This window comes from Puntigrus tetrazona, chromosome 6, assembly GCF_018831695.1.
Source record: "Puntigrus tetrazona isolate hp1 chromosome 6, ASM1883169v1, whole genome shotgun sequence".
Classification (NCBI taxonomy): domain Eukaryota; kingdom Metazoa; phylum Chordata; class Actinopteri; order Cypriniformes; family Cyprinidae; genus Puntigrus; species Puntigrus tetrazona.
In genome coordinates, this window is record NC_056704.1 from 16898685 (window position 1) to 16926610 (window position 27926).

Below are 27926 nucleotides of genomic sequence, written 5' to 3' on the forward strand. Positions count from 1 at the left end.
TTTACAGACGGCACATAAAAATGACTTTTATTTAGAGTATTAACAAATGTTCTATACATTGTATGGACATTACCTTTGTAACTTGTCACAAATAATAGATTTTATAAAAATAAATGTACATGAAACAGCATATATAATAAGTACCTTGCTTATGGTGTTGAGATTTTTAAACAGCTTTCCTCCTACATTCATATTCCAACGAATACCATAAAAATAGTTTTAAGCATCAACAAAACCATCTATTGTTGATTAGGATACTGATATTTTTGAGAGTTACAGTGTTGACAGACAGCATAGAAAAGGCGAAAAAAAACCCTAAAAGAAGTCGGAATTCTGCCCAGACACAGCAGGAACCCCTGATTACACTAACAAGGTTTGGCTCACCATGTGTTCACGGCCTCTGTTATGCTTGCAGAGAATAAAGAGGTGAAAATAAAAGTCACTTTTAAAAATCAAAAGACCCGGACGAGTTCTACCGCACACATTGTTTATCAGGACAGGGGCTGATGCTAAATTCTGCAGAAACTGAGATGAGGTCATTATGAGCTCGCTATGAGTTACCGTAAATCGTCATAGCAGTTAAGAAAAGAAAAGGCAAAAGGTTTGGCCATTCTTCTGAAGTGGCGCATTACATCAGTGCTTCAAACCAGAACTCTGGCATCACCATCAACACTGTATCCCCAGCAGCTGTCCGATGCTTTTGTTTTTGTCCGAATGTATATCAGGTCGTTAAACTACAGTTACTGAAATAGCTACAAATATACTGCTACCTTGCAGCGGCTTTTTAGCTACATAGTTTGGTAGTTTCATACTCCATTGAGTTGGGCTGCTTGGCGCTGAAGGCCTGAAGAGCAGTCTGGATTCGGACCACATCGGTGGTAGAGAGTTTAAGACGGTGGCGTAATAAGCAGGCGAACAGATCCAGAGGTTGCTGTCCCGGTGGAGAGAGTCGGTTGACCCGGTCTCGGATCTCCAGCAGCTGGAGCAAGGCCGAGTCCTGCGAGCCCTGCGTGTACGGGTAGTCCAGCTGCAGGATCAAGTCCTGAATGGCATCCGGATCAAAGTGCATACTATATCCGAACACCTGCATACTGTTGATTTTCATGTAGCCCAGGTTACGGGACGAGTCCATGTATTCCAATGGCTCAAAATGGACGCTGCCGTTCCCTTGAGCCGATGCCGTTTTTACGCGGCTCCTCAGGTAAATGTGTACCGTCTCAAAAAAGGTCTTCCACTTGTTTCCTAAAGTCAGGGTCCAGTTATAACAGTCAAGCGGGATGTCTAACTTGGTCCTTTCCCAGTCAGGGTAATTGTTCTGGTCAATTGGCATGATCCAGCTCTCAGAATGACTACCTCCGAATGGATTGATGTAGACGGACAGCACGGGTTCCAGGGTGCTGTTTTTAGTAAGGCATATCTGCAGGGAGATCCCTAGGAGCATGTGAACGTGGCTAGATTTGAACTTGTTGCTCTTCAGCGTCAGCAGCATCCTCTTCCTCCAGCTGGGATCGAACCAGTTGTTGAGTCTGACGTCATTGCTTATGAACATGGCGTGAATACTGATCCGCCCGTCTTTCTTTTGCAGCAGGTAGCGCAGCTCCATGTCCTGAAGGTCCGTCTCGAACCCGATGTAGTTGTCGGTAGAATCCGGGATGGTATTCCTACAGGTTCCTTGGCTCAGCATGTAGCCGGGATTGCAGCTGGCACAGCGAGAGCGGTTCTCGTAGGAGCAGGAGGCGCAGTGAGGGCCGTCGCCTACGGAGCACGGAATAACTCCCTGGCAGGATGGGTGCTCGTAATGACAGGAGCAGGTCCGGGTTTCCTCCATGTAGGAGCCTATCTGATTGTTCTCACTGCAGTACATGATGGAGAGGATATACCTCAGCCAGTAGCTGAGAGGCCTATGGTGAAGGAATGAATGTGATAAGTAAGATTGTCTCCAAAGTTGTAAATGATACTCAATTTCATCACAGATAAAGTCTAAAGATTAAGTACTGAGAGTAGCGATATTAGAGATGTCACAAGAATTAATCAGGGTACTTGAAGCTCACGGGAACAGGTTGTAGTTTGCTCAGTCACCAAAAGCCTTAAAAGCCCAAAGGTTTTTTGCATGATACACACACACAATGTTTCTCACACAATTAAAAAAAAGGAAAATAATGAAATAGTTAGCTGAAATAATAACATAATATAATTTGTGTATAATTTTTTTTTTTTTTTTTTTTGTGTGTGTGTGGAAAGCAGCTGAACACTAAAGTAAAGTATATACTCTATAAAATGTTCTAAGCTTGAGACATTAAAGTACTTTATTCTTTGAAAATTATAGCTTGTCTTTTTTCTCAGAATAGACAGACAAAATGGAAAAAGAAATACTTGGAAAATAAATAACACTAGACACTAAATTATTTCCAAATAATTTCATCCATTTTATAAGCATGAAAAAAATGCCATCCTGCAAAAATTAACATAACATGCATATTCAGACACTGTAATGATTCTCTCTGAAGCCACTGGCAAATGAACTCAGTGGAGTGGATCAGCACGATCTGTCACATGAAGTCAAATTGTAAACATCAGCTAAAATGTACTCCCATTTTCAATTTGACTTTGTTTTTTCAAGCTCAATAACGGTAAAATTCTACTCGTACAGCATTTCTAAAGCCTGAGTTGAAATAGTAAATGAAATGAAGCCATATTGGATGTCATTTTTGTCGCTAGTTAAAAATCTGAAAGACAAATCGTAAGCTGAAGAGGAAGATATTTGTGAGTATTTAAGGCCCAAAATATTCCTAATTCTCCTCTGAACTGGCTTCTAGATAAACAACTCGTTATTTTCAAGGCTTGACTTATGCTGCAACTCTTCTTTTCACAGTTCAAAAATCTATTTCAGCAATTGCAGAGTCCCTTTTGTTATGCCATCCTGCGAGATAGCCGAAGATTTTCATTGCCATGGAATTTCCACTTGCGCAGAGAAAAACAGTTTACTCTGGATTAAAACATAAGTGATGGCAACAGAATGTATAAATATTCATGGCACCAGGCTGCCTGAGAGACAGTCAATATGCAGGTGGTTGGCAATGGAGGAAATCTCAGCAGCCTGTCAGCATATTTCACTGACAGCGAAATGGAAATTCACACCAGAGACAAAACATGCGCATGCACATTTATTCCATGAGAAAACAATTTCTCCAAAATTTCCATATTTTTAAACCGTAAAAACATCTGATGGAAGTACAACAATAGCTTAAATAAGCATTTTTGCTCCTGTTACGGCCGTGAAGAAATATGCATTTGCTAGGCAGTATAATCACTTAAAACCAGCTATTAGATTCACAAGGTAATGTTTTTGATCATTTTAAAGCACCGATTCTGTTTAAAGGTATAAAGGCAAAGTAATATGCCAACGAAAAGCAAAACAAACCGTCAGATGCGTAGGAATGCATTTTATGAACAAATTTATCAAGCTGTTGATAAATTCTGCCTGACAAAAGGAATGGGAAAAAAAAGTAATTTAAAGGAAGTGTGAGAATCAAATAAATCAAGTGTGAATGATGAACTGACAGAGAAAACAAAACAGTAAATCAGAACCTCAAAAGCAGTCTAATAAAATGTTTTGTCTATTTGTCTGCTTTATTTTTCTTGCTGCAACTTGAATCATATGTTATCAAAGAAGAAGGATGCTCTTGAAGATAGATCAAGGCAGATTGCAGAAATATTTCAAATGCATGCTGTTATTGTTCTCATGCCCTAGACTTCTCAGTCCCGAGATAGGAAACTTTGAAAAGTATGAGTATACTGTACATTTGGACTTGGGAGATGATGTTATTCTCGTATATGGTAATGTTTGTCTTAAAAAGTGCTGCAAGACAAAATCAAGTACAGCACTTTGTCTTTGATTACTTCACATTTTAACTAACAGGTTTATAAGATAGAATAATATTAGAATAATCATTAATTATGCATGCTTAACACCCTAATTAATCGTGTCATTTTCTCCTGAAGCAGTTTGCACATTGTTGCTGTTAGTGTAATGTGCATTAGCTCAATAATCTAAATTGGTGTAATATAGAATTTTTCCCCCACTGCAAAATCTGCCATTTCATTTTTCCCCATAACAGTTACAATATCTGCAATACTTGAGGTAAAATATGCAATCATTTAAAAGGTGATTTTTTTTTTTTTTTAAGTTTCTATTGTTTTATTGCTGATTACTGATTATTTTGATATTAATATTTAAACTGTTGCTGTAGGCAAAAAAATATAACTAGAATATTATGGTTAAAAAATGTCATAATTGATTTTTTTATGTAAAATAAATATAAAGTGTAAAACACATTTTCCAGTATACAGAAGTGAGTTTCTGCCACTGAATAAAAAATAATAAGTGCAGCTTTTTATGTCACAATTCTGTCTGTTTTCTCTGCATTGTGAGTTTAGATCCCACAGTTTTTATCTCAGATTTAACCTCACAATTGCAAAGTATAAACAGATTTGTGAGTTACAAAATCAGATTTGTGTCTTATATACTTGAATTTGTGATTTATAACAACAGAATTACATATAAACTCAAGAAAATAATAAAAACTGATTTCTTTTTTCCTTTTTCTATTTTCTTTTTTATATTAGTAACACTGAACATTGACAAAAGCAGCATTTCATAATATTGCTGCATGCAGTCATAAAAATGTTTATGGTCATCAAAAGTTTTATCAATTAGTACCATGCATCTAGAAAATATAACACGCTTTTTTCCACTATTCCACTGTAGATGCTTCTGGTGCAAATAGCAAATCTGAAAATCTGATTGTCCCTTCCAAGGAATACAGTATACATTAGAGGATTCGTATATGTTGCAGCATCTGCATTACACGCCGTTCCAGAGCATCCAGCCAGCTTAAGTGATAATATGAGGATATCTGAATAGTATGTCTTTGAGAAGTCAATATGAATATTAATGAACCAAGAACTTTCGACTGTGAAGCTGATCATCGCTTTAGGCTTCGCTTTCACCTCATCTGACTCGAGTAGTTTCCACTTGACTTGGCTGCCTGCGTGGTTTGCATAATTCTCATTTTTGCACAGCCCTGACCCTCTCCCATCTTTGAACACTGTTTCAGACCTCAGTCATGAACTTTCTCCTTCCACAGCCCTTACCAAAGGCACTGCATTATCATGCCAGTGCAGAGCCCATAAATTACCTGTTTCCCGTGTCTTCCATTAAAACACAACCTGCACTTTAGCCTAAAGATGGGAAGATAAAACCTATTCATCCACTAACTCCTAAAATGATTAGATGGGACAGTCTCTATCATTTTAGAGAGGCTGGGACTTCAGCCAAGGTACTAGACTTAACACAATTATGCTTGCCACAATTGCCCTCAGATATGGACTGAGTAGTGTGTTAAAGGCATTTCTTAATTAATTAGTTCGGAGGACATGCATTTTAAATCTCCTATTAGTTCATCCATTTGGAAAAAGATCAAGAAGAAAGATTCAATGCAACAGCGCAATGTATGTATGTGACATAGTGAAAAATAAAGATGTTAGAGGAGAACTCAGGGTCTGGCCTTCGGATTTTCTCAACAATTTGAGGTTCTTTGAAAGAAAAAAAAGGTCTGCTAACATCAGTTAATGCATCAGATATCATGAACTAATAATACACTTTATAGCCTTGGGTAATGTTAATTTCATTTATTTCATTTAATAACATTTATTATAATGTATCCTTTCTGTATTAGAAAGTGTCATGATTAGTTTGGTTATATTTTTTCTAGAAATAATGATTCATGCATTTTTACCCTGATTTACAGAAGAAGAAAAATATATTTTTGGGAATATATACAATAAGAATCAACATATAACATTAAAAGACTGTATTTAAAGAAATCTTGACTATCTTTAATTGGAGTGGAATGTGTCATGCAAACCCTAGTATTAATAATATTAAACAACCTTACGTTTGTTTTTATAAATGTCACACCAGCTTCTGAAACTGAATTTGGATTAACTTTCAGTGGTGTCAACAGAATAAAACAATCCTTACATCAGCTTAAATATCACCGTAAAACCTGTTGTAAATTGTCTGTTTATGATACCTAAATTAACTGATTCAAAAGAATGCAGTCTTGCCGTAAGATGTTACCCAGATAAAGTCTGTTCAACCCTGAATCCTTCAGGAAGCAATGACAAAAAAATTTCACCTCTCATCACTTTACAATCAATTATAAATACGGACATTTCCATTTATAACCCATTAGGAACATGGCTCATCTCTTACCTCTCTCTGAGCACAGATATTTTGGGCTGAGTCCGACACCTTTTGCTGAGTTTGAAGAGTTTGCCGACAATCCGCTGCGCTTTGCTGAGCAGCTGTTGAGTGCTAGTCTCCAGCAGCAGAAAGCGTTGTTGAACGCCAGGGTCCATCTTCCAAAAGTACTGCACAGCAGATGTGTTCAGAGCATAGAACGTGGGTAATCTCCTCACAAAATTTTGGAAGTCCTCTAGAAAGGCAGACAAGAGTTGAGAATAAATTACTGGAATGACTTTGCCTCATGTCGGGGAAAAAGAAATCAGTCATGTTTGATAAAAATGAGTCAACAGTGAAACTGGGGGTGGAAGGGGAGCAGGTGGAACGTTATTTTCATTCCTTTGATGAAAATTGAAAATTGTCCTGTGTGATTGAACACTGATAGGCGAGGACAGCAGGGTATTTTCAATGAATTGCTAAGAAACGCTAAGTCTTTTCTAAGAAGGGCCGGCTGATTTTGAAGGAGCGCATGCGGTTCGACTTCAACAACTACAAAAACATTACGTTCTGACAGTGTAGCAAGTTGTTAAAAGCAAAGCTGAATCATCTCGGCCACACAAATGTCTGCAAGCCGAGGGAAGTTCATTTTCATTCGCGGCGAGAAAAATCGATAGCCGTGTTATGGCGCTCAACGCCCCAATCAATGCTACCTAACATCTAACAAGAAATGATCTCAGTGCCTATAATTAACAACACAGATCCTCATCATAGCCTGACAATTCCAGTCTGTGCAGAATTGGATTTTTCATGCAATCAAACATTAGGTAATTGAAAATATTACAAGTTCCATTTTTAGGTATGCATTGATCGGTCCAACTCGCCAAGTTTTGCTTTGATGAGGAATTTCAATACAAAACAAAAACTCTGTGAAGGCTCGACCGAATAGAGACGCGGGCTGCTGGATGATCTCGCTCCAGCAAATGATCGTTGTTTATTTATTTGGTTTACAGTCATTAGGCAGTGGTTTTTCACTCCCTGCTGTTGCAGCAGGAGGTAGAGCTCCAACATGGCTGTGATGCACACAAAAACCTGCTCTGTGCTGGCTCAGTGCCTAGCTTAGGGACAAGTAAGCCTGCCAAGTCCAAAACGCTGCTTTACCACAATGACAATGACACTAGATCCCAGGAAGCACTTCCCACCATTTCCTTGTCAGCCATCAAATGTAACAAGGTGACAACAATCACTGTGTAATGTCACCCCACTATGTGTCAGGGATATTCACAGATCTAAGCTGCGCGACAGAATTAATTCGATGCTGACATGCCTCGGGCCCTACGACTAATTTAAAAAAATAAAATAAATAAAAAAATCCTAACCATAAAACAAATTACACTATAAGTTTTCCACCCCAAAATGATTCTCATTCGCCTATCCCCGTATGATTGTATCCATAAAATTAACATTTTTGTCACTCTTTTCCATGTAATTTTTCCGTGGGGATTAAATGATTTAAATCAAAAAAGAATAAAAGAATCATAAAAGTGGCTCTGAGTTAGTACGAACTGCCAAAAACTATATCACCCATAAAAATCTTTTTTTACCAATTCATTCCAAGTCAATGAAATTGCTACAAACTACTACCAGTGTCCTTTTAGAAGGCTGGAAGCTTTAGTCTCTACTATTTTAAATTACATGGGACAGAGAAAACAGTACACACAATTCTTAAAACAATTATCTTTTGTGTTTTACAGAAGAAATTTTCAAATGATATGAATTATTCACCATGTTGAAAAAGTTACTATTAAATTTTAAAGGTGTAATATTGCAGAGTCTTACCAGACTCTTCAAACTCTTGGTTGGCTTGCACCCATGATTCTCTGATGAGTTTCAGGCTGTCCTGCATAGCCTTCAGGTCTTCACTGGGACAGTTGCACTGGGGATAATCGACACTGCATTTGCACCAGCAGTCATTATCCCGGCACACAAACTCACCCTCGGAGTGGCAGCCGATATAACTGAGAGCTGCCTCCACAAATCTGCTCCTTAGGTATTCTGGCAGAATGGCCTGAAGCCCTAGAAGTAGACAAAATTGATCATACAAAAATACATCATATGCATTAAAAATTAAACCAGTATACACTACCTTGAAAAAATGTGGGATCAGTTTTTTTTTCTGAACTGATATTGGAAAAAAAGTAAAGGTATCTATGTTTTATCTCTAATCATGAAATAACACTAAAAAGTGTTCTAAAAAAATGTAAGCAGAACATCGTAGGTAACATAGAAGAAATTTTGGTAACACTTTCTATGAAACCTGTATTTATAATACTTTATAAGGGTATTCTTAAAACATTATAATAAATGCATAATGTGTTATAAAAAACTTATAATGTGTAAGAACACTTCATGAATATCCATAAAAACATGTATGTTTAGGAACCATAAAAATAAAGTGTTAGCATATATTTAGCAGACACACTACTCGTACTGTAATAAAGTCTAGTTGACATGTACTGGAGCTGCAGTAATGCAGTTATTAAACATTCATCTGATCTGATATCTGATCTTCTGACTTTTTAAGAAAATATTTGTATTATCATTATTATTATTTATAAGTGGTATTTATTTATTATTACTTGCAAGTGATATATTAATGTGATAATATTAACTATAAAATATTAACTGTTTTTATGAACATATTCAATCAACATATTCTAAAATTATCTATAATTCATTATGCATTCATTATAATGCCTTAAGAATACCCTTCTAATGTATTATAAATACAGGCTTCATTACCAAATAGGTAATTAATAGGTAATTAGGCTTAGTGTAACAAAATTTTAATGAGCACTAAATCAGCAGATTATAATGATTTCTAAACGATCATGTGACATTGAATACTGGAGTAATGGCTTGCTTCTTTTGGGTAAGCAAAAGAGACATTAAAAAAAAAAAAACATAATATAAAATAAAGTACTGTTAAACATTTTAAGCATTATAAGTACCTTTCAAAATATCTTTTCATAAGCTACATTTCCTTGAAACCTTTACGTGTGCTTTTACAACAAAATAATATTTTTAAAGAATAACACGCTGCTGCCTCTTTCAATATCAGCATAGAGGAATGAAATTAAACAAGTGATAATATGTGATAATATCATTGGAAAGTCTGGGATATAGTTAAATAATACATGCGTTACCTTGTAGATGAATCTTGTTTTCAGGGCTCTGAACCAAAACGGAACTGACAGAATCGAGGTTGTCATAGTTACTGCATCCAAGAGGGCCTGTCCTTGTTTCGGTCACCTTAAGGGAAGACAAGAGAAAGCACATGACAATACTCTGTGCAAAACAGAGACAGAAATGACACTGAGGCCATTAAATATGCAGAGCAAGCAGATGACTGTCCTGTGAAATCAAAGTAACATAGATTTCTCCAGTGCTTGTACGAGCTCAAAAAAGACGTATAGTTTTAGACGCAACTACACAGAATTGTTGGTAGAACTGTATAATGACTATGTTGTAAAGGAGCTCAAACGTCTGTCCAGAACACTATAAAGACTGCACCTTTGCAGCAAGGACATGAAAGTTTTTGAGAAAAAGCTATGGTATTATTTTGAACCAAATTCTCTAATGTAGTGAAGGGCAATATTTCACAGTGAACGTAATGCACTTTCAGTGTACGTAAATAGTGAAGGTTAATGGACCTGTGGCTTGAATGTGACTTGAATTTTACAATCAATTTGATACATTTCAACATAGATATTTCAAGTTCAACACAGCTGCCGTTGCGGAACTGTGTATTTTAGTGAAAGGCACAGCATATGTACTGAAAAGAAATGCAACCATTAGACGAAATGGTTGTAAGTCAAATGAATTAATGTTCCAGAGCAGACAAACAGGTTACATAAGAGTAGAATATCCATAACACTGACACCTCTCTGACAAAAGTATCAACACGCTATCTTTGTTCCCATCTAAGATGTATGTTAAAATGGCGCACAATCGCAGCTCAATCATTCCTGACAAAAGCTTCAGTTTTTTCCCTGACAAAAGTCACTGTATATCAAGGCTCGGCTGACACATGGGAAGAAAACTCACTGCCTGTGGGCAAATATATCTCCCTACCTGTCACTTACAAATTGTTCTCTGTTCTACATTGTCTTCTTTAATATTTCCCCCGGTGAGTGAATGAAAGTCTCTATGTCATGTTTGTAGATTAATGGCGACCCGAGATCTCCGTCAGGCGAAACTAACTTTTCTTCTTCTGTGTTGGAAGAAAAGTTGCCTTTGTTCAACATCTACTCGAGGGTCACTGGATAAACGGTGAAGCGGATAAAATGAGACAAAGTAAACACTATAGTGAACCCTCCAAGCAGAACGCAGTTGTTGTCATGCAAGTGAACCACTGAAAATGACTGAGGACCTGGAAAAGCCAAGGAAGCATTTCTAATGTGTTACACAAGCAGCAAATCCCCATTATCGAGAGCTGCTTTATTTAATTTCCATTCAGCGTGTTGAAATAACTTTCAAGCCAGTGAGAGCGCTGAAAGCCGAATCAGGAGGAAAAGCACAAGTTCAGCAAGCCTACCGCTGGCATTTCCATTCCTCTTATTGACGCGTCCACGCAATTAATTAAAATCCAAGGAGCCTCTACAGGGATCAGCAGATTAATTTCTAACAAAGACAGATGTCCGACTTAAAGGGAAAATTGACCAATTGCAAGTATAAAGATGGGTTTTTCTATGCATAGCAATGAGCCGGCCCGCCACAAGGGCCTGATGGAGCGGAGCATGTGCAGGACTTGGGCTTTCTGTAATGAAACGGAGAAAAATGGAGAACTGTTGCTGCAGCTAGTGCATCTGAATTGGAAATTCGGAATTTACCTGAGTGTGCACTATGTGCCATCCATTATAGATGCTGAGTACAAACCATGTGGACTGAAAATTGTGTATTTTTTTCAAATTATCTGCAGTGTTTTATTTGTGCTGACTACATCAGAACTTCCAGCAGCAGGCTTTAATGAGATCAGTAACTGGCATAAGGGTCTCTTTCAGTGTGGCTACGACTGAAGGGATGTATTCAAGGAAATGGGTCAGTTGTGACTTGTAACATTCGCTCGCAATCACTCTGAAGTTCATAAGACTGTTCCCTCTGTCTTTATTAAAAAAGACCTGGCGCCCACACTCCTAGACGTGTCATTCTATACTTAGTTACTGTGTCACTTTGTCTCGTACTGGCATGCTAAGAGACTAAAACACTGCACTGTTAATAAAATGGATAGTAATCACAGCACATATGCGTCACTTTTAAAGTTTGCTTATGAAAAGGAAAAAAAAAAAATATATATATATATATATATATATATATATATATATATATATATATATATATATATATATATATATATATATATATATATCTAAGATCTAAGATGTGTGTTAAGATGTGCATACCCTGGTGTGTAAAGAAAGAAAAACGTTCCACAGAAAACCATGACAATATGATTGTAAAATTCCTTCAAAAAAGTGACTAAAATGATTTGCCGAATAAATATTAGCCATCCACTGCATTTCTCAAACAGTAAATGAGGAAAAACAGACAGTTCTGTAATTCCCACCTGTGATTAATCCAACAAAGACTGCGGAAAATATCACTGAGTGGGCCACATATTTGAATAATAATGGATTTTAAGATGCCGATCCCAGCTTTTTGATACGCTAGAAATGTCATTAATGTTTCATAAGCACTGGCGCTTATTATACAAATGCTTTATACAAAGTTCCGGCTAGAATGGGGTCTGTATTTAATCAGAGAGAATTAGTCAATAGGCGTTTTCCTATTTGCATCAGGCATGTTTTTACACCGCATTGAAACAATCTTTGAGATATTCCAGCAGCTGTTTCCATAAAAAGGCCCTTTCCGGTGGGTTAGCGCAGCCTTCGTTTCAGTGGGTGCAATAGGGGAAGCTTATCATTGGAGGAAAGTGTGCATTAGAATGGAATTATACACTTCTCTACAGAAAATAGGACTTTATTGAAAGCAGCAGGGAATCCTCTGCGAGGCAAGTAGTGGTTAATGCTCTCAGCTTCAGCTTGTGAAATCTTAGAATGAAACACAAAGGCATGCTCTCTACAAGAGAGCTTCATCTGCGTGCATTAGCTGGAAATTCTTTTTGATTTTTCGAGCGTTCTTTCCTCGCAGCCGGATTCGGAAGTTCTCGCTCTGGTTTATGGCAGTTAAGAGGGAGAGACTGGGGGAGGTGTAGAGGTGCTGGCAGAGTTTTCATGCCTCCCAGCTTGTGCTCGGGATGCTTGACTGATGACCCAGGCAAACGTCAAAGCACTACCAGTGGCAAAATGCCCAACTCTTTCTCCGAATCATAATCTTTCATAAAGTTTCCTACAGTTCATATACTCTGCCACTGAATTGGTGAGAGAATATCATGCAAAATGTATTCCATTGCTTAACAGAGGAAAAAAATGTGCTACGGGTATGCATAGCATAGAAGAATGTGGAATAAAAACATTCAGATAAGAAAAACGAAGAAAAAAGATTTTATTATTGAGTAGTGTTAAAAAAAACCTGTAATATTATTTAACACATTTGCCTTATTTAAAGTGAGTGTTCAGCCAAAAAAAAAAAAATAAATAAATCACATACTCGCCACCATTACATTGTTCCAAACCTGTAAAACTGACTTTCTTCTGTGGAATATAAAAAAAAAAAAACTATATATTTAAAAAAAGAATTCTTACTGACTTTCATTATATGGACAAAAATACAGTAAATTGGAGCCAAACTGTTCAGTTGCCAAAATTCTTTCAAAATTAACAATTTTATGTTTGACAGAAAAGGTCATGCCAACACAATCTTATGACCAATTTGTACATATTTTATGAGGCGGCTAATTTGTACAAATTTGTACTCATTTTGTGTGATTTACTAAAACCCCAGTGACGGGTAGCTTTAGGAGGGCAGATCAGGTGTGGGTCTTTTGTACAGATTCATACGAATTTGCAAAAATTGTAAAATTGTAAAAAAAAAATTGTCGTACGAATTAGTCACCTCATAAAATATGTACAAACTGCCTTGAGATCGGGCTGGTCGTAGAGGTGACATGGAGAAGTAATTTTCTTAATGTACCTGACAGAAATGTATCGCACAGGGATCTCAATAGGACTTATTTTCAATAAGTGCAACAAACGGAATCTAGATCAGAGTAGATAAGTGGTATATTAAAGGAGAGTGCGTCTGTGCTGGCCTCTGTGACGTCTATAACACTGGGGTATGATTAGTCAGTCAATATTGCGTTGTTCAAATTAATTGATTAATCAGAAAATTGATATTTTTTTTACTGATCCCTATGCATTACAGAATCATAGTACTAATGAGTCCTTGACCCACCGCCTAGTGTTCATCCAAACCTATAAATTCTGGCCATTCTGGATGATGGCTTGCAAGTATATCACCAGAAGGCATGTCAGGCAGCATTAAGCAGTCCGGCATTAAAATGCACAGACCTGAATACTCCAGCAGTCATATCTAAGCATGCTCTGATTGTTATAAACCTCTGCTAACACTCCTCCCTCCTGTAAATCAAAACGAAATGCTGTTATGGATGTCAACTGGCACTCACCGCATTTCCTGTCCACCGTCGTCTCTGACTGTGGAGGTTAAAGATTCATTTATTATTGGCGGTGCAGAAAATCCTCCTCATAAGTCTCTTATTCATTAGAGCCTGACACCTCGCTTATATTCAAAACGGCTGACGAATGGGCTGGGCTCTCAAAGAAATTATTGAAATGGACCAGATAATTTGTCACACTGATGCATAATTCCACCAGCACCTTCATATTTTTTTATTTATTTGCTATATCCCTCTATACCCCCCCCACCCCCAAGAAAATAGCTCTTCCATTTGAGCAGACCACTATCGCTCAAACGTTGCATGTTTGCCACGGAAAGAATCGCCAGTTTGGTATAGAGAGCTTTTGTATTCACATCCGTCTTCATCCACGTGAGGCAAAAATCCATGGGCTGAATTAAAGACTGCTGATCCTGAGAATATTTCACATCAATCACCTGAAATGCCAGGCAAATAAAGGCATCTAAAAGGACCTCCATCTGCTCACTTCCATCAAGATAGCTTATAAGCTCTTAAGCTAAGACACTTGCTGTCAGGAGGCAATGTGTCTTGCTCCCGGTAAATACAAATCAACTGTGAAGTAGGGTTGGGAACGGAGTTGTATTCCTTTAAATACTGGAACCGACTGGTGCTGTCTGTTTTTCCACCGTTGCTGACTGAATATCATGCTAACAGCGATTACCGCACTACTAACAGTTACAGAAGAGCTCATTCTTATAAATTATGATACATACAGTGCAACCAGTGCAGTGCCATTCTTGAATAAATGACTCTTATGAGCCGCTTTCTTTTAAAACCTGGCTCACACTACAGGATTTTTAGCCCGATTTAGCAGTGATTTTCCCCTCCCGAGAATCTGAGCCAAAGTTGAGCAGCTCGGTCGGTCCCGATGTTATGTAGTAATGTGAGGGGTTCACCGATAGAGCTTTGTACCTCCTGATCTTTTTGCGCTCAAATCTGGGCCGCCCTGATCAGATCAAACATGTCTGATATGTAGGTTTTAAATCGGGATGACGACTGCTATATGATTATGCCAGTACTTTCACAATAGCCAATGCGCGACCGCAAAACAGCTGCCGTAACGGCTCTGTTGGATAGTGGAGACTTATAGTAACAGGACTGTCTGGATAATGTTGCAACCAGACTTCATAATCAGTTAGGATTTTAAAAATCCTGTAGTGTGAGCTTGTCTTTAACTAACAGTAAAATCTAAATACGTTTTTATTTTATAAATAATAATGAGTATCTAACCACATTTTTAATATAATTTGTCTTTATTATATAGCCAATTATTGGACTGAATACATAAGGGCAACACTAAAAGGTAAGAAATCCCACAACAAAATACATATCAAAATCATCTCGGTATTTCCTTATGGAATACTTTTACTACTATTAAAAAGTTTGGGGTCAGTACTTTTTTACAAAATACTTTTTTTTTTGAGAAGGGACATTTTTCAATAGTAACAATAGATACATGTACTGTTACAAAATATTTAGATTACAAACATTTTTTTTTTTTCATTTTTATATTCTTTAAAGAAAAGGTTTTTAACATAAAAAGTACGAAGAAATGTTTCTTGAGCCCTAAATCAACATATTAGAATTATTAAGTATCACGGGAAGAATTTATATTTTAAAATATATTTAAAGAGAATAATTTAACATTTTAATATTTTACAATACTACAGTTTTTACTGATCAAATAAAGCCTTTGAGAATTAGAGAAAACAAATACACAAAATATGTTAGAAATGCTCTTGAACAGTAGTGATTTTTCCACCCCAAATATTACTTGTTTAAAAGCATCAAAAAAATGTTTAATGTAGACATTAAGGAACAGGAATCATTAAGAGGATGCTGAATCATCATTCTATTTACAATTCCCATCCTTACAATTAGGTCGACAGAGATTAGTACATATGAGAGATAAATATACCAAAAAATCCTGTTTTTCAACTCCCTATTCTAACTCTAGCTTTCCAACATGTATTTAGGAGTGCACAGAAGGCATTGTGCAGAAGGCCTTTAACTCATTTAGTGCAGAGTATGTGGGCTGCTGTTTCAAGCACAATCACTGACCTGACACATATTGCTTGCTACGGGTAACTTGTTTTGGATTAACTGATATATGATGTGTCAGAGAGCTTAAACCTGAATATGTGTTTAAAAAACAGTGCCTTTCAAACGCAATTTAACTTAATCGTACGCTCCTCTGCGCGCGCACACATCATTTTGCTCAAACCTGTGATTCATTAACACCTCATAATTTCCACAACCAGGAACAAAAATGAATGGAAAACCGCTGCGCTTCTCTAACATTTAACCCACTTCTTTTGATCTCCGAATGATGCAGCTGCAAAACAATAGAAACAGCCGAGCTCAAGTCAGACTGCCTTCCAAAAATAAGTACTGAAACGGGGGGTCAGGTCCCCAGGTCTGTACGCATCTAGGCCACAGGGTTACCTTGATGGCAGTGGAAGCAATCTGGAGGTGGTGCAGTTTGCGCAGAGTGCTCTCTCTGTCTATGAAGTAGGAGGCAGCCAGCTGGTGCAGGGCCTCCAGAGTCACAGCCGTGCCATTTGAGTCAGTCAGGTCCGCCGTCCGGCTTAGCCTCCTCTTGTCCACAAATATAGTCAACGCCTCCTCACCTGCAGCAGGGCAAAGCAACATAAAAATGTGAGGATCGCTGGGGAAAATGGCTTCAGGAAGTCCAAAAAAATTTTTATGTCAGGAAGAGCGAAGCAAGGGAATTATGTCTAAGATGAAGGGAGCAGAAAAGGGACAATTTATCAAATAAAAGATAGCAAATAATGAGAAAGTAAAATTATGTTAAAACTTTATGCAATGCTGTACAGATGCATAGTTCGTGAATATGAGTATATATAAAAAATGTATCAGTAAAAGCTCCAAATTGTAATAATATGGCTGTCAAACGAATATTTAAATGCAAATAACGCCTATAAGGTTAGCAGGTGGATGATACACATAGGAGAAACATATAGATTTAAAGACACCACAACGTACTGTAGATTACATTTATGTGTCTTTACAATTAACGTTTGTGCAAATGACTGTATGTTACAACTGTTTTTTTTCAATCTTATTTTATATCTATTTTTATATTTACATATATCAAAAACGTGTGTTAGAGCTCTGGACTTTTGTCTAGAGCACGTGTTCACATGTCTAAAATGTTTTTTGGAGAGTGGGGTTTCTAAGAATGTAAGTGCGGTTGAAGGAGGAAGGAGAATAAAAGCAATTATAATGCCAAATCAAATAAATGCATTAAAAATAGTGTTATTTTTAACCGCCTTAGTTATTAATGTAGAATGCATTATTCTTTAAAAAAAAAAGTTTTTGTACCCCAAATAAACAATTCCGCTTTAAATTGCAAGCTGATCCTAAATATAGATTTATGTATAACAACATGCATGACAATTATTTCTATGAAAATGATGACTTAAAAAAAAAAGGATGTCTGCCAATATGCATAAATGTAAATGAACAGTCAGCTTTGTTCAAGTACCTCCGAGTGTAGCTGAAAGCAGAAAGTGTGTGCCATATTTCCTGATGATGTTCTCGGTAATGGCACCGAGGGTGGGTCTGCGGCCCAACTGTCTGATGGTCTGCATGAACTCTGGATCGAGGGGTAGAGCCACGCCATTGTCCTCTCTCTCCAGAGCCAGGCTGTTCACCTTCCAGCGCCCAAACTCTCTGCAAGGTCACGCAAAAACACACACACATACACCCTATTTGGAAATGTCCTTCATTTGAGCCACAATGGACACAGGAGGGAAAAATCCTGAACATCATTTTTTCAACAGCTGGGAGAGTTTGTTTTAATATCTAGTTCAGTGTAAACCACGGTACATTTTAAGCTTTTAAACTGCTGTTCTGTATATTCCCCGTATAACTACGAAAAAAAAGAGAGAGAGAGAGGTCTGAGAAACCTTTACGCAGCTTGAGTACAACGCATATTCAGTTAAGACCTGCTGAGGAGAAAATGCGATGACTGCATGACCCCCGCGCCTGCAATTCAAATCATATTATGCATTCTCTTTCTTTTTTTTTTTAACTTCAGCTTTAGGAATTGCTCTGGACTGTTTTCCTCTACATAATGGTGCAATTTGTTTTAGTTTTTTTCCCTGTGACTTTTGCACTGAAGAAGGGCTGACTGGGACTAATCTGTAACAATGGCAAGCTTCTTTCTTTCACGGATAAAACTTAAGAGGAGTCCGTTTGATGAGAACAGCTGGAATTTTGTTTGAGAAAATCAGCTTCCACTATCCATTTTCGGTCTTTCATTGACTGCAAATGCTGCTCAGCACAATACAGAAAAATGATCCTTATATAACTATTATATATTATTTAATACCTCAGAATATAGAGTATACTTTAAAAGAATGATCATCAGTATATTGAGCTACCAGTAAGATTCTTCTACTATATTACTATTAATTTGATATGGAAAAAGAAAATACTATCTTAGAAATGCAGAATGCAAAAGACAGATTAGTATTACTGCTGGCCTTCAAAGTTCAGTATATCATAGGGATAGTTCAATCAAAAATTAGCATTTTCCCCAATATTATGGAAGTCTACTGTCATCTGTGTGGTTACCAACAAATCTTGTTTTTGCTCAAAAGAAAAACTCAGGTCTGGAACAAATACAGGAGAATTTTAATTTTTAAATCTTTCCCTTCAATCTCTTTTATGTATAAGTTAATGCTGTATAATACTATTTAAGATGCTTAATTTTACCCAAGAAAGTACTGTACAATGTAACTACATAGCTTAAGGTTCAATTTAGAGGTAGCTTCAGGGTTAGTAACTAGTTATCACCTAGTTATGGTAATTGCTATAATAACTGCACATTATGTAAATGGAGATAGTTCTGTAATATAAATTCTACCCTTGGAAAATTACAGAAGCTGTTCTTAAAATGTCTTTCCCCAATGTAAGAATCAAAAATATATTTATACAGTATGATTATTAATGGAAATACATTTCCTTGTTTTATTTTGTAAACCTTAAAGTTTTATTAATATTAAATACGATTAGATTTAAAATGAAATGCATCTTATCAATTTTGTTTACTCATTCTGAAAATATGCAAATCTCTACCCTGAAAACTCATCTCACAATTAAATTGAATGTTGTCACAAAAATCTAAATTCTGCTGAACATACCCTAGGGGCCATTTTGGCTCATTATATCCTATACATTATATTGCAGAATATGGTTTACTAAATGCGTATTTGAATAATAACAAATGACACTTATTGACCGTGGAAAATAAGAGCGCTAAAACCAATGAGACAGAGAAAGACGAATGGAAGGGAAGAAGGACAGAAAGAGACGAAATGGAGAGAGAAAGTATGATCGACACTGTGTCAGAACAAAAGTTCTTGATGGACAGTTATGGATGGAGCTGGAGGCTAATCCAGCACTGAGCCCACGCTGCAGCCTCACAGCAGGAGAAGGCATGTTGAAGAACTACCTGCCAGCCTTCCCCACAGAGACCCACGGCTACACAGAGTCACCGATGAGAACACGCTCCAGAGGAAGCAGTCTGAAGCCAAAGGGAGACCGAGAATGTCACAGTACAAGCAAATGAGACCAGCTTGTTATAATGTCAGAAGCAGTGCGGTGTTTGAAACATCCGGATGATTCTTACATTCGCTCTTCATTAAGAGGAATAAGTGGGATTTATGCAACATTTTCGCAATATTATGCAACACGCTCTAAATTGGATTTGTGGAAAGGCAAACATGGCTTTGTGTTAAATTAAATTGCATTTGATTATTAAACCAATTAGATTCAAGTTGGCTAAAAACTTCATGTGATTAATTGTAAAAACATTAACACAAAAAAATAAATTGGAACAATCGATCATGCTCCATTCCTTACGGAATTTTTGCAATACAGGATTTTCCATCCGTCTAGTTTGAAATATGAAATTAATCTTTTGGCAAGTTTGCAGACAGATGCTACTATAGGTATTACGCCTCACCAAACTACATTTACAGAAAGCAGGAAGTACAAAATGAGTAAAAATCTGTTCACACTGAGCACATTTTCACCTTAAAAAAACAGTTAACCTAGAAGTGCACTGGAATGGAACAGAAATCAAAGGGTCTCAAGACCCATTTTTAAAAGTTGGATCATTTTGGACATGCAAGAGGGACTTTCTCACCAGTTATTTATACAAGTGGAAAAAAGGTCAAAGAGACAATTCATAACTGCATACGGCAAAATGCAGACGTGTGCAAATAAATGCTTTTCAGAGGTTTGGAGTGAGTGATACTTTTATGCTGCAAGGACAGTAAAGACCTTTATGATGTTACAAAATATTATCATTTTAAATACATTTCTATTTATCAAAGAATCCTGGAAAAAGAAGTATAGTTTTCACAAAACACAAACACAACTGTTTGCAACCTTTATAGTAAAAAAAAATTGTTCCTTGAGCACCAAATCAGCATTTTAAAATGACTTCTGAAGGATCACACGACAAAGACTTTCTGCTGAAAATTCAGCTTTAGCACAAGAATATATTACTTTCTAATAATATTTCACAATATTACGGTTTCATTGTATTTTGGATCGAATAAGTGCAGCCTCGGTATAAGAGAAAATCAGCCCCCGAACGTTCAAACAGTAATATTTATTCTGTAAGCCTGCCCACCAAAACACATAGATCATTTGTATCTGTGAAAGCCTATTCATCTGAATTTGCACTCTGCATTGAAAATATATGCGCATGTTCTTTTGCATTTTTTATAACGTTTGAGGCTGTTATTTCGCTACGTTGACCTACAAATCGGTTAACGCACTCACAGCAAGGATGGATGGCATTTGTATCTAAGACTATCTGTGTCATGCTGCAACTCAAACAGTCCATAAATCGAGAAACTCTCATGTAATAAATGCTTGCTGTACGGAAACATGTCAAAAGGCGTCAGTCACTGACTGAGAGCCTGTTAGTCTGTCAGCATTCGCAGAGAAAGCCATGTACAGTAGATGCACAACACTGCAACTGTATACACACAAATGCAATACATGTGGATTATTGTGGTATTTTTATCAGCTGTTTGAATTTAGCTTTTTGAACGAACTGTTGCTTTATAGATTCTTTTTAAAGGAAGTTTAATTGCCAAAGCTGCATTTATTTGTTCAAAATTGTAGTAAGACAGCAATATATATATATATATATACATATTATGATATATATATATATATATACATATTTGAAAACAAACTGATCCTGTAATGCTAGGCTTCTGTGTCGTGTTTATTCATTTATTTTAATTCAAATTCTATTGCAACTTTCCTTTCGAAAATTTCTAGTTTTCTTGTACTACGTTGAAAATGCTAACAAAACATTCAACGAAACCTCTCTAATTTCAAAAGTCATACAAAAGTATTATAGTAGTTGGTTTATTGCCAACTACCAGCTGTGTTTATATTGTGGTCTTAACTTGATTTTCATTTCAAGACAAACCTGAGGCAAATTGAGCGCTCAGGCTACACCTCATTAGTTGTGTTTATCAAACACTTCTTCATGCTAACATTAATCGGATGTAAACACGCTCATTAAGGCCTCACTCATTCCATGGCATAAGTCATCTAGGACTCAAGGAAATTTGTTGGACCTAAATATAGAGCTAATTGGTCGACAAAGGACGTTCGCTATTTATTCAAAGAGTATTTCTTCATACTGAAATATTGAGTTATCAAAACCCCAGTCATCATCGCTCCTGTCAGTTGTGAGATATGACTTAACATACGCACCTCTGTGAGCTTCCATCATTCAATTCCCGTAAGGGAAGTCCAACAGCTCATCCCTCTCAGTCAAGCTCTGGCCCTGATAAACTGAACTAGGAAAACAATCTACCATAGCAATGACCGAGCAGCCAGTAGGTGTTTTGTCCTTGATTGTGTTTCCAATGCAAGTGCAAGCATACTCAGGGGATATACATGTCTTGAAACATAAATAATGAGACGATTAGCTAGGGCCTGACGCTACTAGCCTGATATCTCTCTCTCCCTCTCCTTCTGTCGATCTCTCTCTCTCTCTCTCTCTCTCTCTCTCTCTTTTTCTCCCACTCCCACCCACCATCTCTTGTTCTTTTATAGTTTAGGGTGAATTAGGGTATTCTGGGACACCTGATCTCTGTTGTATGCGTTTCTGTTGTACGATAGCTTTAGTGTATGCAGTAACACGATTTTCTTTTAATATTTAATTTATTAAAAAGTATTTAAGCCCTCTGGGTGTTTTTTGGGGGCTGGAGTTGTTTTGACATGGCCTGGTGTTTGTATTTATTTAAGCTTTAATATAAAATATTAATGAGTACAGTCTGATTACACTTTTTTCAGAACTGTTTTTTAATAATATGTGACCAGCATGAATGCACATTTGCATTTTTGCATGAATTATGTCCCGTAACACCTTTATAATGCATCGTGTGATTTCATGAATACTCACAACCACAGTTTTAGTACATTATCCACGCATTGTTACACTTTTAGAAAGTATACTAAAGTAAAACACATGACCACTAATTTAAGATATAAAAAGCAATCTGCAAATATTGTAGTGCTTTTAACTTTCATTACAATGATATTTGGAAATGCATTAGAGTGTGCATTATAATATTCTCTAATGCACATACAAAGGCTTAAAATAAAATGTTGTCGTATGATAAAATCCTATTTGTTGGTACAAGGGTCAAAAATGCTAAGAATGCCCATAACTCCAAGTTGCTAGCATATTTAGATGCTTTTGAAACTACTTTCCACGGCGATGCAAAAATACACAAAATAACTGACCGTATGTGTAAAATGTGAGTTATCTGAAATTTGTTCAAATAACCTCTGTGAAAGCAATGCTGTGCAGTTGGATTTAAATAAAATTCTCTTTGACTTGTATATTATATAACTGGTGCAGGAAAAAAAAAAAAAATAATAAGGGCAAAACAAATCCCACAGTACAGAAGAGGTGTGCGGTGCAACCATTTTTTTTTCCATGAATGAAAAAAACAAAACAAAAAAAAACTTGTCAAATATGCCATACTGAAAGCCCTTCATGTGTTTAATTTGAAATTCCACACCGTTGAACATCACAGTCTTTGCTCCGGTTTGATTTCCAGGACAACACCAAGATATATTCGTTTGATAAGAGCAGTTCAAAGAATTTCTACAGAACCTAGCTGTCAGTACTGTCCTGTACACAGCACACACACGACTGCATTAAGTTAAATATCCCTCTAAAATAGCACAAAGTAGAGCCACTAATTGAGCAATCAATGATCTGAGGCTTTTATGGAAAATCTTCAGACATTATTGTCGTTAGGCTAAACATTTTCAGTCTAAATTTATTTGAATGCCGCTGAAGAGGCCGGAGGCTAATAGACCTCTAATGCTTCAGGCATTAATAACACTTATGACTTGTACATTTTTAAGGATGTATGATAATTCCATTATATTTATTCCTCTCAAACCCTTTCAGATGCTTTCTTAATTGGAATTCTTGATATATTCAACATCTTCTATATTCAAAGCTGGATAAGCAGTAGCTCTGGCTGTGTGCTATGGTTGCATGTTTTTAATTAAGCGTTTTACAATTTTACTTTAAGATTAATTACATTAAATGTAAGCTTACGCATTTTACCACGCTCCTTAAGTCCTTTAATATCTTCTTTTGTTTACAGTTTTATATATATATACAGACTTTTATACTGAAGTAATGACTTACTAATTAATAAAAAGGTAATAAACCTGTAGCACCATCATCAAGACGACCACATAAAAGCAGACATTAAAGCCGTGCAGCTCAACTCTCCCGCTCTGCATACGTAATTCAAAATATTTCATTATGTGGCCATTAAGCAGCTGAAAATACTATAGCAAATATCTGAAACACAAACACATTTGTTAGGTATATGACTAAGATGTATTCAAATCTCCCTAATACTTTTAATTCCAGTAAAGGACCAAAAGTACACGTGTACCGTCTAATTCGGATGTAAATAGCATAACAAACTCTGTCGACTTTACACATCAAGTCCCATTCCAGAGTGCAGGAAAAACTTCAGCAAGACAGTGTTTGCGTGGGAGAATTACTGCTTATCCTCATTGTTGCTCACACAGCTCTGGCTAAGCCGACAATTGCTGTCACCTTGTGCTCGTGGAGCTTCGCTATTAGCATCTCCGGGAGGAACAAGTGAGCACGTATCTGCTCCGGCAACCTTTTCCGTTGCCATCGGCTTGTCCGCTTCACCCACCCATCCTCCCGTGCAGAACCCTCCCATCACACACTTGTCAGGCAGCATATGTCTGGTGTTTTATGAGCTCCTTTTCTCGCATCTGACAGGAAGGATAGACACTACTGACTCTTTACTGTACCCTTGGGCTCTGTTCAACCTTTGGCGGAAGGTAAATGGGAAGAATGAGAATATAACATCTGACACAAATTTACCTTCAATCTAAGTCACCGCACACCTACCTATGTTAGCACCAGCAGGTTCCTGACAACCTACAGTAGGTGTGTTTTCGCAAATGCAAACAAACTGCAGATGCTGATGGTGTACAATTTCTAGGGATTTATTATACAGATTTCCGACTTTTACAACCAAGCTGGTGGGACAGCGGCTAAAGATTAATTTACAGTGATCGTGTGAGGATGAACTCAGGTTTGAGTTGTTGAATATAAAAGATTGTAAAGAGAGAGAGAGAAAGAAGGAAAGAGAGTTTTCAAAATTATATAAAATATATATATATATATATATATATATATATATATATATATATATATATATATATATATATATATATATACACACAATTTCAGTCTTTCTACTTGTGAAACAATTTGTGAACATTACTAGAAACTTTCTTCTACACTTTTCTCAGTGTATCAAACAATGCAACACTGAATTTGAAAGTGGTCTATAAAAAGACCAAAGAAGAGATGAGAGAATGCCTGACACATGCACACGCGCATATAGGCTTATAAAACTGTTCCAGTGTCACACATCATTATCTTTCTTCAAATGTCTCATACAAGACAAAGAGTGTTAAGAGGCCAGAAAGCAGAATTGATTCTCTCTCAACTCAGATCTGTTGCAGATGCAAACCTGTCCCTCTCTGTACTGCCAGTGTGAAAGCAAGGTACTTAAAAGTCATTCAGGCACAAGGGATGTTGGGATAGGAGCCCTGTCTAGCATGCAAAGTAAAATCAGGTAGACACACGCACGACAGCGCGCACGCACGCACACACACACACACACACACACACACACACATGCGCACACGAGTTGCTGGTTTCCACCAGCAGGGGGAGATCTGACATTGAGAAAGCACAACTGTACTTTTGTTGACTCCTATAGTCTCCACCAAAATAAATAAATAAATAAATAAATAAAGCCAGTGGAGCATTCACAGATACACACGTATGTTGAGGAGAGAACGTCTGACTAACCCCAGTGTTGCCATCTCCATCTGCGCCTGGCAGTGTGGTCCAACGGCCCTGCCAAATGTGCGCGTCAGTCAGGTTCAGTTCAGCCAACACTTTTCCCGCTTTTTTTTTCCTCCTCCCTTTTTGGGCTGTTTATCACTTCATCTAATCCTCAGCTCTAACTCTGCACAACTTCCCGCAACACCTCACCTCACATCAGTTGCGACTAATAATCTGGCTTTAAAAGTTTCAAAACACATTTTGAACTCGAAAACCGTTGTCTAGTTTCTTGGAAAAAACTCTTAAAGTGACTCCTCATGAAACACATTGTTCAACCAGCATCAGTAACCATTGTAGCATATGAAACATATTTAACATTCATCAATAACATTTCAGCATATTTGAGCAATTTTAATTACTTCCTAAGTACTACTTTCTCCCGAGTTCATTTCGTCCATACATGTACAGTGTATATATATATATATATATATATATATATATATATATATATATATATATATATATATATATATATATATATATATATAAAACACAATATAAGAAATATATATGTATGTATTTATATATATAAACACACACACACACACACACACACTCACACACATATATCACAATAAAGTCATGAAAACATAATCATATTTATTTATTTGTTTTTATATATATATATATATATATATATATATATATATATATATATATATATATATATATATATATATTGCATGCATGTGTGTAGGCTTGCTTATATTGCATAGCGAAAATACCCATACCCAAAAATGACTGTTATGTGGCAATTTGCATGAAGTTCCTCTTCTGTTCTAATCTAAAGTTTACACACCAGTAAACAAAATAACATTGCCCCCATAAGATTTTCTTGTTAACCTCGTTATATTGTATTAGTGGGTTCAAATAAATGAAAAGCATCATATAATTCTGCATATCACGAAAAAATGTTAACACATTCTACACACCGGTGGCAACAAATAACAGAAGTAATTATCCAGCTCACCTGTAAATCTTATATTTGGTTGTGAAGCCCTGCTGATAACGCTCCACAAATTCTGCAAATTCCTGTGAGTGATGAAAAGGCCCTTTATCTGAAAGGAGCCACCCAAATGGACCAGCGGCATCATGGGAGGCTGCCACAGGGGCTAGAACCCAGCAGTGAAGGCTTAGTACAACACACACCCATAGACTCATCAGATACGCCAGTCTAAAATCAGTACACTGGCAGCTCATGCTTCACCCTGCGACTCGACATTCTCTCCAAACTTTCCTCGCCTTCTGAAACAACAAAGACATTACAGTAAATTCAATTGTGTTCTGGCACCCTTTTTCCAACACAGCTGTAAGTTAAAGTCCAGGATTTTCAGTCTGGGAGGTCTGTGGACACAATACAGTATAATTACATACTAGATAATTTATCATTTTAGCTCATTTTAGCTGTCTATTGTTACGCACTGTACAATGTAATGTATTAATTATTGTTCTCGATGAAGGATATTATAACGTGTTAAATAGCATATTTTACATGGAGATCCCTGGGTTATCTTGAGAGTTTAGCTGGGGGTCCCAGGGTCTTTAAAAAACCTCTGATGTATAGTATAAAAATAGACTTATTTCCATATTATATTATATTATTACGGTGTGCTTTTTAATCTACTCTGTGTATCAGAAACATTCTTCTCCTCAAAACAGAAAAAAATCATGTCACGTTCATTCTATAAGGCAAGTAAAATTATTATGCAAGGATTATGCTTGCAATTAGAATTAAATAAGAAGTGCATCATATTTATACACTTCCAGTTAAATGCAATCATATTTATTATAGTTATAAGTTTACCTTCTCCAGGTGTCCGATGTTTCTGCCACTGAAGTCAACCTCTACAGTTCTATAGTTAAAAGCAAATCATAGGGAGACTGTTGAGGGTGACCTTTGAAAATTTGGCTCAGTTCAACTTGTTTTAGACACCATCGCGAAGCGAGAAGAGCCCTGGAAAACCAGCATCCAACTCTCTGCTTCCGCTAGCGAATATATTTCCAACGTCTTGTGGCGTATAATCCGGGTGAAGAGAAGAAAAAACTATCGCGGTCGCTCTGTCTTCACTCTTCTCTCTCCAGGTAGACAGGTCTCTTATGAATTTGAAGTTACGGTGAAGCAATCCCATAACCTTTAACGACTGACGCGATTAAAGTCTACCGTTTCCCCTCGGCAGACACATTAACTTAACCTGGTGTCCAAGAAGCACTAAATAAACGTAGACTCCGGAGGACCACTCTGTGCAACTGCGCGTATGTCGGATGCCCGACGCTTCCCATACACACCATGAAAATATCCAATTTGTTTCAGAGACAAGCCTCCTCCACTCCTCATTGGCTGCGAGCGGGCGAGAGGGGCGGGGTTTTGGCGCTGAGAGAACGCACTTTGTCGGGGTCAGAATGAGTTTGAACATTATGTGCTTGTTATGAAAATAATATTGTACTTATTTGTGAATGGAATGTTTATGATACGGAATAATAGCTGCAGGATCGACGTTATGTTCAGT

The 27926-nt window shown here is 36.9% G+C and overlaps 1 protein-coding gene and 1 long non-coding RNA gene across 3 annotated transcripts in view; one reads left to right on the forward strand and one right to left on the reverse strand.

Annotated features, from left to right (window-relative positions):
* On the reverse strand, nucleotides 1–27684 carry brinp3a.1 (bone morphogenetic protein/retinoic acid inducible neural-specific 3a, tandem duplicate 1). Of its 2 annotated transcripts, none has more exons than XM_043240971.1 (8): nucleotides 27224–27684; nucleotides 26390–26661; nucleotides 17428–17615; nucleotides 16365–16549; nucleotides 9451–9556; nucleotides 8084–8320; nucleotides 6278–6500; nucleotides 1–1901 (listed from the first exon to the last, which is right to left on the reverse strand). In XM_043240971.1, exons 2-8 carry the CDS (start codon nucleotides 26617–26619, stop codon nucleotides 785–787), a joined length of 2286 nt encoding a protein of 761 aa, XP_043096906.1. In that variant the 5' UTR covers nucleotides 26620–26661; nucleotides 27224–27684; the 3' UTR covers nucleotides 1–784. The 2 variants fall into 2 exon arrangements, with proteins under 2 accessions (XP_043096906.1, XP_043096905.1); XM_043240970.1 differs by having other exon boundaries at nucleotides 26390–26664.
* Nucleotides 1–27926, forward strand: part of LOC122346379 — a 123303-nt gene that overhangs the window by 60296 nt on the left and 35081 nt on the right. The gene's annotated exons all lie outside the window — the stretch shown is intronic.

Bases quoted from the DNA above. Each gene is read 5' to 3' on its own strand.
- brinp3a.1 (XM_043240971.1), bottom strand. From the start codon at position 26,619: ATGAGCTGCCAGTGTACTGATTTTAGACTGGCGTATCTGATGAGTCTA. The intron at 6,501-8,083 runs GTAAGACTCTGC...CTGCCTTTCTAG, and splicing joins CCAAGAGTTTGAAGAGTCTG to AGGACTTCCAAAATTTTGTG. The intron at 1,902-6,277 runs GTAAGAGATGAG...CCTTCACCATAG, and splicing joins ATATCTGTGCTCAGAGAGAG to GCCTCTCAGCTACTGGCTGA.